The 9,593-nt window shown below is 36.7% G+C and overlaps 1 protein-coding gene across 1 annotated transcript; it reads left to right on the forward strand.

Moving 5' to 3' along the window:
* The first annotated feature begins 204 nt into the window (after positions 1–204).
* On the forward strand, positions 205–9,441 carry e2f4 (E2F transcription factor 4). Its single transcript, XM_058767785.1, has 10 exons — positions 205–691; positions 1,725–1,834; positions 2,809–2,969; positions 4,835–4,879; positions 5,021–5,085; positions 5,190–5,499; positions 6,617–6,769; positions 6,945–6,989; positions 7,143–7,187; positions 7,449–9,441. The coding sequence occupies exons 1-10, from the start codon at positions 536–538 to the stop codon at positions 7,562–7,564; spliced, it is 1,206 nt and encodes a 401-aa protein (XP_058623768.1). The 5' UTR covers positions 205–535; the 3' UTR covers positions 7,565–9,441.
* The last annotated feature ends 152 nt before the right edge of the window (positions 9,442–9,593 follow it).

A 9,593-nucleotide genomic window follows, 5' to 3' on the forward strand; every position in this document is an offset into this window, starting at 1 on the left:
GGTACCTTACTGCTTTGAAAGGGTTAACTGATTCAAATAAATCAAAAACGGAAAAAAACCTTGCATTTTTCAATTCAACATATGACAAAGAAAAAACGGTATCTGTGGCCCCCACATGGCCGCTTTAGTTCAACGCGCCGTTTTTATCGCCCCCTACAGACCGCTGGAGAGAATGCAGGAGCTTCCATTTTTTTTATCAGGTCATCCCATGATGCACCGCGCCTTCAACGGCTTCAGTCATTCAAGCAGCTCAGCTCTGGTGGTCAGGAGAGCGTCTGTTCTGTTAGGCCATCTGGGTTCGGGTAACCTGTGTCCTGAACCGGACCGGTCCCTGAACGGGGGTCTCTACTCTCTCATTTCGAGCTGAACTTCCCCGTCCATGCTTCAGGAATCACCGGCCGTTGACGGGAAGCGAGTGTTTGGGCGGCAGAAGCGGTGCTGTCAGCGATATAACAGCAGAAAGCGTTAAATACACAGACATAAACCAACCGGAAAGAGAACGGTGGGGATTTAACCGTACTTTAAAAGCAACTTGATGGATTTAGAGACCGGAAGAAACGAACTGGGAGCAATGGGAGAGTCGCTGCAGCCGCAGACCCCCAGTCGCCACGAGAAAAGTCTGGGACTGCTCACGACTAAATTTGTGACTCTGCTGCAGGAAGCGAAGGACGGAGTGCTGGATCTCAAAGCTGTAAGCACGACACGAGCTCAGTCATCACCTTCATCTTCAGCTATATGGTTTCAGTATCGAGACATGCAGCTCCTGCTGAATATGCATCGTTTTTAATGTTTGCATGCGCACAGATGCACTTTAGGTTTTAAAACGGCACAGAAAAGTTGCTTAAAAGTTGCTCTGGTACGGGAAGAGGGGGTCGTGTGCACGCACAGCCCCTCTCTACTCAGCTCGACTCACATAAACTAGTTCCTCAACTAAACCAGGCGAGCCAGCTAACAGGTTGCAAATGTTATGTCACTCCAGTCGGCAAAGCAAAACAGCTCCGGTGTTTGTTGTTGTATCCCGGAGGCTTTTTACTGCGAATTCCATCCGGACAGAAAACTCAAACAAAAGCCTTCAAAACAAGCACGTGCTCTGGAGTTTGGGATAGTTTAGGCCTGCGCGACCTGGGGGTGCGTTTCTTTGAATCTATTGGGGTTTGAACGCGCTGTTACACTTCTAAAATGTCTTAAAAGTATAATTTGGTGATTTGAGTGATCTAGGCTGTGTGTTTGAAGTAAGTTAGTAGTTTAGAAATGCGCAGCTGCTACTGGAACTTGATTGCATCAAGTTGCTTGCTTGTCAACTTTTCTGGGCTGTTTTTGTCTATTTTATAAAGCCAGCAAGTCTTAAAGAGACAGTTCACGGAAAAATGAAAGTTCTGCTATTATTTACTCACTCACATTTTGTTTCAAGTCCATATGACTTGATTTCTTCAGTGGGAGCACAAAAGATGTGAATGACAGCCTCAGTCACCATTCACTTTCATTGCATGGAATAAAGATTCAGTGCAAGTGAATGGTGACCAGCGGTGTCTCGTTCATATTGTGTCTAATATTAGTAAAGTCATAAAAAGTGAGTATTTTATTGAATTGTTCTTTTAATGGCTTATGTGAAAATTTTGGCCTGTGCAAAACACCTACACGTGTGCGCTGCGTAGTTAGTCAATTTACAGGTAATGAGAAGAATCAATAATCTGGTTGTCTCTGTTTGTGTGAATGTGATTTAGGCTGCAGATACTTTGGCTGTAAGGCAGAAACGGCGCATCTACGATATCACCAATGTTTTGGAAGGCATTGGACTCATCGAGAAGAAATCCAAGAACAGCATCCAGTGGAAGTAAGGCAGACTTGCAGATTCTTTCTTATGACTTTAATGTGGAAACGTACTCCTTATTCCTATATTGTTTGTTACTGCATTATCAAAGTGTTTGGAATCACACTTGAAAAATTTTACTGGGCTGCTAGGTTAAAAGACCTCAGGCATCTTTTCTTTGTGAATCCAAGTAGAATTATGTAAGTATAATGTAAATTATGCATGTATATGCTATTAAGCACAAGCATAAAAGGCCAATGCTTCTTATTCATAATAAGCTCTTTAATGATATTTTTCAGTTAAAGTATATGTAAATATGAAAAAAATATTGTGTATATACACTTGTGTTTGTGTGTACATATATATGATGCTTTTATTCAGCAAAGGCATATTAAAATGAGTAAAGACATTTGTTACAAAAGATTTCTATTACAAATGAATACTGTACTTTTGAACTTTCAAAAGAAGAATCCTGAAAAAAGTTATCAGTTTCTACAAAAATATCGAGCAGCACAACATTGATTATAAGAAATGCAGCAAGGCAGCATATTAGAATGATTTCTGAAGGATCTGACACTGAAGTTGAAAATTCAGTTTTTCTTCACAGGAATAAATTACATTTTAAAATGTTTGAATGGTAAACATTGATTTTAAATGGTAATACTATTTCATAATATTTGTTTTACTGTATTTTTTTAACGAATAAATGCAGCCAAAAATCTTGCCGACACCAAAACCTTGTACTGTATACTATTGTATTTATTTATTTCAATTAGAAATCATACACAGTGCGTGCCAATGAGCAAAGTGAAACCAGGTTATTTTAAGAAATAGCCCAACCCAAACGTGAAAATGCAGTTAATTGCTCTTCTGAGACATCTGTTTAAAATGAGTGTCTTTATTAAGCTGTAGCTATTTATATTTTAGAGAGGTATCTGTTTGAATGTCAACCAATTCACTTGATCTAAATGTCTGTTTCTATTTTTGTTCATTTGTAGGGGTGTTGGTCCAGGTTGCAACACGCGTGAAATTGCAGACAAGCTGATAGACCTCAAGTTGGAATTGGAGGATCTTGACAGGAGGGAACATGAACTGGACCAACAGAGAGTTTGGGTTCAGCAGAGCATCAAGAACGTGACCGACGACTCGCTAAATAGCCCATATCCTTCTAGCTACATCTTTAGGATTCATCTTCTGAGTGTTATAACCACTGTACAGCACTTAAAGCATAAGCTTGCTTCCAGAATAAAAATTTCCTGATAATTTACTCACCCCTATGTCATCCAAGATGTTCATGTCTGTCTTCCTTCAGTCGCAAAAAAATTAAGTTTTTTGAGGGAAAACATTCCATGAGTTTTGTCCATATAGTGGACATTATCCCAGCCGAGGAGTAAGGGTCTTATCTAGAAAAGCGATCGGTCGTTTTCTGAAAAAAACGTAATATTTATCCACTTTTTAATCACAAATGCTCGGCTCGATGCGATATGCATGTCTTCACACATTACGTAATCCTTTTGGAAAGGTCACGCGGGGTTAGTTCTTTGTCTTTGTACTTCAGTTAAAAACTCATTTCTAATTTCAAATCTCATTTCCTCTTCCATCTTTAAAATCATCTGACATCATTGTTTTACATTTTTTGTAAAGGGCAATGACTTTTTTTGCATGTTCACTTTGTAAACACTGGGTTGGTACTTCCGCCTATGTCACGTGTGACCTTTCCAATATCGCCTAAAGACACAGAGCTAATGATAGCTGAGCATTTGTGGTTAAAAAGTGTATAAATATGATCGTTTTGCTAGATAAGTCCCTTACTCCTCGGCTAGGATCATGTAGAGCCCTTTGAAGATGCATTAAAACAGCATTTTGGACAAATCGTTGGCCACTATTGACGTCCACTATACACTGTGTGCAGAATTATTAGGCAAGTTGATATTCTGGTCATATTTTTTTTCCAAGAACTTTTTACCAATTCCAAACAGATAAGTTGTGAGTGACTCTTGAAGGACCAGCATCACATCCTCTTGTACCACAGTTTGAAGAATTTACAACAAACTCATTTTTGTTGAGCTCATTTTTTATCAATCCTGCAAGACAGACTTTTCAGGATAGGAGATGAACTAAAATGAGCTCCTAAAACTTACTGCCAGATTCTGGAAGATAAATTCTTCAAACTGTGGTACAAGAGGATGTGATGCTGGTCCTTCAAGAGTCAATCACAACTTATCTGTCCATAAAGCCTATACAAAATCAGTCTTCATGTATTTCACAACACTTCAGGCATGTTATTCTTATTAAGTGAAGGTTATTTTAAAGAATTTTTTACCCAAGCAAAGTCTCTGAGAACCTGACACATTGCACTTCTGGAGACTCCAGGAAGGTTGCAGTTCTGGAAAATGATGGTGCTGGAGACTAAATGGTTCCTGATGGTTTCTCACCTAATTCTTGACATTAATTCTTAATTCTTTTGCAGTTAACGTGTCTTTTCCTCTCCACCTGTTTTTTCTGACCTTGCTGACCCAATGAGCATTTCGCTGCCCAATGGTCATGCCTTAACTTTGCTAATTCTATTATTGCATTAGTATTGCATCCTTCTCATGGGCATTTAATAATTTTTTTAACTTTTATTCTTGAGTTCAATCTCTTTTTTGGCTCATTTTATCTGTAAAGGAAAACCTGCCTAATAATTCTGCACACCTTAAATAAGAAGTTTCTGACTATCAGCCTTCATGGACAATTATATATCACTTACAAATTATTAAATGCAAAATCAATAGTAGTTATTAAGATTGATGTGGTTTGGAATTGGTAAAATGTTCTTGGGGAAAAAATATGACCAGAATATCAACTTGCCTAATAATTCTGCACACAGTGTATGGGTGAGCAAATTATCAGGAAATTTTTAATCTGGATGTGAACTTACCCTTTAAAGTCTAGGTTGTTTTAGATCAAGGTGCTATTATGATACCTCAAAGTGAAGTTTGTGTTTGAACGCATATGTTTGCTGTATGTCCTTAATTTGACACACTTTGGCGTATGTAACGCATCAAGACCTCTGCAATTGCTTCAAAGGTTGGTTTTTCCCGTCGGACACCCAACAAAGCACCAGTGTTGCTGCATTAAAAAAAATTACCAGTCAGAAAGCTGCAAATGTCTACTTGTTTTGATGTTTCCTTATTAACGTTAACTGTTTATATGTTTGTCTTCCACTAGGTGACACTCTTCTAGCAATCAGAGCTCCTTCAGGAACACAGCTGGAGGTTCCTGTGCCTGAATCTGTGAGTCCTGCTTGTACTTCCTTTAAAACGTAATGTGGAAAGTTTATATATTTATATAAAAAATAAGTACACTTCTTTATTATTATTATTGTAATTTTTTTTAGCATGTTAATGGACAAAAGAAGTATCAGATTCACCTGAAGAGCTCTGCAGGCCCCATCGAGGTCCTGTTGGTGAATAAGGACCCCTCTAGTTCTTCTCCAGTGGTGCTGCCCGTGCCCCCGCCTGACGACATGCTTCAGAGCCTCTCCACCCCAGCTTCAACTACCTCTGCTGCTGCTGCCCCAACCAAACCAGCGGCCAACAGTACACCATCCTCCACCTCCACCTGCCAGAGTGTCAGCACCACCACCACCACCACCGCCACTGTCCCTCCCAACACAACCACTGCCTCTGCTGCTGGGGCAGCTACAGGTTGGATGCTGCCCAAATTGTAATGAATTATTGTGTCTGAAAATGCTCTGTTTGTTGTCTTATTGTATTATGATTTACACCATGGCAAAGTTGGTTATGTAATGAAGGGTTATATATATTTTTATCATTATATATATATATATATATATATATATATATATATATATATATATATATATATATATATATATATATATATATATTTCAATAATATATTTTGCAGTCTCTTATGCTCACCAAGGCTGCATTTATTTAATCAAAAATATTGTACAAACTGTAATATTTTAAAATGTTACAGATAAAAATAATAGTTTTCTGTTTGAATAATATTTCAAAATGTAATTTATTCCTTTGACACAAAGCTGAATTTTTTTGCATCATTACTTCAGTCTTCAGTGTCACATGATCCTTAAGAAATCATTCTGATATGCTGCTTTGTTGCTCAAGAAACATTTATCAATGTTGAAAACGGCTTAATGTTTTTGTTGAAATGGTGATGCACAAAATGCTATGTAACATTTAAAAAATAAAAATATTTTTATAGGCAGACATTAAATTGATCAATTAATCAAAGATGTTTCTAATGTTAAATAAGATTTCTATTTCAAATAAATGCTGTTCTTATGAATTTTTACTGATCAGAAAGTCCTGAAAAAAAAAAAACATTCCAACATTTGATGATAATAAGAACCATTACCAATAATTAAGCACCATTATAAACTGATATTAACTGCGCAGCAAATCGGCATATTAGAATGATTTCTGAAGGATCAAGTGATACCAAGGACTGGAGTAATTCAGGTTTACCATCACAGGAATAAATCACATTTTAAAATATATTCAAATTACAAATTAAAATATTGTAATATTTTACAACATTACGGTTTTGACTATTTGAAAAATTAAAAAAATACATGCAGCCTTGGTTGTTGAACATAAGAGACTTTCAAAAACATTTGAAAAAATCTTTAATTATTCTAAGCTTTTGAGCAGTAGTGTATATTATGTATTTATATTTAGTAATTGCATAACATGTATTATCATTATGTAGCTATAGAATTATATAAAATGAAATTTATAATTTCTCATACTGTATTTCTGTTGTTTTTATTATTAGACATTTCTAGCACCTCCACTTCAGATACAACAGTAAATCCGACATCTTCAACAGACACACAGCAGCTTCAGTCTTCTGCGTCATTGGACAGCAGCTCTGCACTTCCTGATTCCTCAACCCTTTTTGAACCAATCAAAACAGACCCTTCAGATCGTAAGTGCCTATGCTTTTGAAAATGAGCATGATTCTGTCATTAATCTTTATTTGAAATGTTGGGTGTCGAGTCTGGCTTTGGGCAGTACCATAGAAGTGATAAATTAACATTCCTTTAATGCTTCAAACTTCAATGCTTGACAATTCTGACTGGGTTTTCTCTTTGTTTTCTCAGTGCTGGATCTCCCCAAAGAACTTTCAGAAATGTTTGACCCTAAAGGTGAGGACCGGTTAAACATGCTTAACATTTGCTGCTCCTTCTCGATGCTTATCTATTGCTTGACATGCTTGACTCAACCAGAGAATCTGTGATTTTATGTAGCACAAAGAAGTCTTTTTTTCATATGTCATATTTCCTTCTTTCTCTATACAGAAATGATGAGTACAGATTTGCTTGAGGAGCTAATGTCATCAGAAGGTAAAGCCGATCATGAGTCAGGCTGCCTGTATATAGTGTATTACTAAACATGAAATGGAAGTTTGGATGTTTTATGTATATAACAAATCCGCTGTTTATGTATTACATGATGTTTATATAATCAATAAAAGTAGTTAAAATTTGACAATCAACTGAAATTTTATCCATTTTAGATGCTAAATACTCAAACGAGCGACAGTTTCATATGGTTACACAAACATGGCCACGGTATCACTCTTCCTCTCCCTTTCTCTTTCATAGTTTTCTCTCCGCTCCTCCGTCTATCCCCTCCTCCGGGTGACCATGACTACATCTATAACCTGGATGAGACGGAGGGCCTTTGTGACCTCTTTGACGTTCCCATTGCCAACCTTTGACCTCCAAACACACCGTACAATGAGAGTAGTGTACTTAAAATAACTTTCTTTTTTGATGTACCCTTCTGAAAGGAGAAAAAAAGAAAGAAAGTGTGGCTCTGTGTCAGATCCATATGTATGATAAGCTGAATCTGTGTGTGTATATAAAGCTTTTTTTATATGTGTATATTTACTCCAACCCCAAAGCGGCTGACTGAAAATGAACTTTCCCTGCTAAATTCAACTGATCCAATCTGATGACGACAACAAACATCCGTACAAACCATTTTTGTTAATTAGTCCCAAACGAATTGTTTTTATACTACTTTTGTATAGACATCAAGGGAATTTCATGACTAAATTCACCAGCAGAGGTTAATGGTTCAATGAAAAATACCAGCCAGATGTTTCTTTTTAAATGGTCTTCCTCTTCTAAAGTAGCACCTTTTTCTCCCTCTTGTTCCGTGTATTTACTGATTTACTTTATTACTGATCTGGACACAACTATTATACAGATTGTTAATGAAACAGTGTATTATTTGTGTTATTATGCTTTTGAAGAAAGCATGCCTCTAATGCATATATTTTGAAGCAATTCTGCCAGTAGGAAAAGGTTTGTTCTCATCTTGCAGCTTTTGGAAAAACCGTACAGAAGTAATTAAGTTAGGCTAGTGACGTAGTGGGGAAGATTGCATTGCAGAATAGCGTGTATTGTGTGGAGTTGATACAGTTTGGTGCTACATAGCAAAATCTATTTATCATAGCGTCTATTCTCAGAAAAAGTGAAGGAACATACTTTAAGTGTTGGATGAACCATTCCTGCTTTGTCTGTTTCAGGTGGGCTTTGTTAATGCTATTGGTCTCACAAAATGACGAAAGCTCATTTTCATCACAGATATAAAAAAAATAAAGTAATTGCAACTTTTTAATTCAAACTTTTTTTCTCAGCAATTAAGAAAAAAAATCAGAATTATGAGGAAAAGTCTTTTTATTCTGTTTGAAACTAGAGAAAAAGTCTGAATTGGTCAGAATTACGGGAAAGTCAGAATTCTGTGTTTATATCTCAGAATTCTGAGAAATTTCTCTGAGTTCCAAGAAAAAAGTTTTTTTTATTCTGTGGTGGGAAACTGGCTTTCATATAAAATGGCTAGCTTGCAGTGTTTGAATATGACTTTAACCTCGTTTAATGGAGTAACTGCTGTGGAAAGGTCACATATAAGATCCTGTACAAATGTTAAATTAGATGCTAATTGCTATTTTTGTATTTTAAAACATCGTCCCTCCCTTTGATTTCAGTCCATAAAGTACATCTGTCCTTATCCCATTTATATGTGTATAGATGCTTTTGAAAATAAGTGACGTCTTCATTATGTCTGTATATGAGAAACTGTCTAAAGAAGGATGTGTGTTTAGGGGGGGAGGGGGAAGTAAAGTCAATATGACGAGAAATAGAGTATCAATGTGCTGTGTATTGAACGTTGTCCAAACAGAATGTCATTATATGTGGGCTCCTGATTGTGTCTGTACTGATGGTTGGCCCCACTATAATAGTTTCTTGTTTTCCTAATGTTCCTATCAGCTAAATGATATTTTTATGCTTGTATACAGTAAGCATTTGCCATTTATTTTTGTACTTAATAGATCTCCAACTGCTCTGGTTTTCATTAGATAAATAGTCAGCAGTTTTTTCTGTCTAGCTTATCTCCACATTGCACTTTAAAACAGTTTATCACGCAGGTAACTTCCAGCCGTATGCATTGATTGGGTTGGCCGAGTCAGTTTTACAGTATCCAGGGAATTCAAGCAGTTTTCAAATCTTCACTGTGTCATTGCAAAATACCAGAATTGTTGTTCTTTACTGGAATTGTCATCCCCATGAAATAAAGAATGTTTTTGTATTTGTGATGCTCTTGGATATATCTTTGTTTGATTTTAAGGCATTTGTTTCTACTTTGCTTCCTTGTTTTTTTTCCCCTCACCTAATTCCTTAGGAGTCTGTCATACTGCTTCTAGGTGCTTGAGTCATATCCTGCAGATCCAGGCATTTCTG

This window comes from Onychostoma macrolepis, chromosome 25 (genome assembly GCF_012432095.1).
Source record: "Onychostoma macrolepis isolate SWU-2019 chromosome 25, ASM1243209v1, whole genome shotgun sequence".
Taxonomy (NCBI): domain Eukaryota; kingdom Metazoa; phylum Chordata; class Actinopteri; order Cypriniformes; family Cyprinidae; genus Onychostoma; species Onychostoma macrolepis.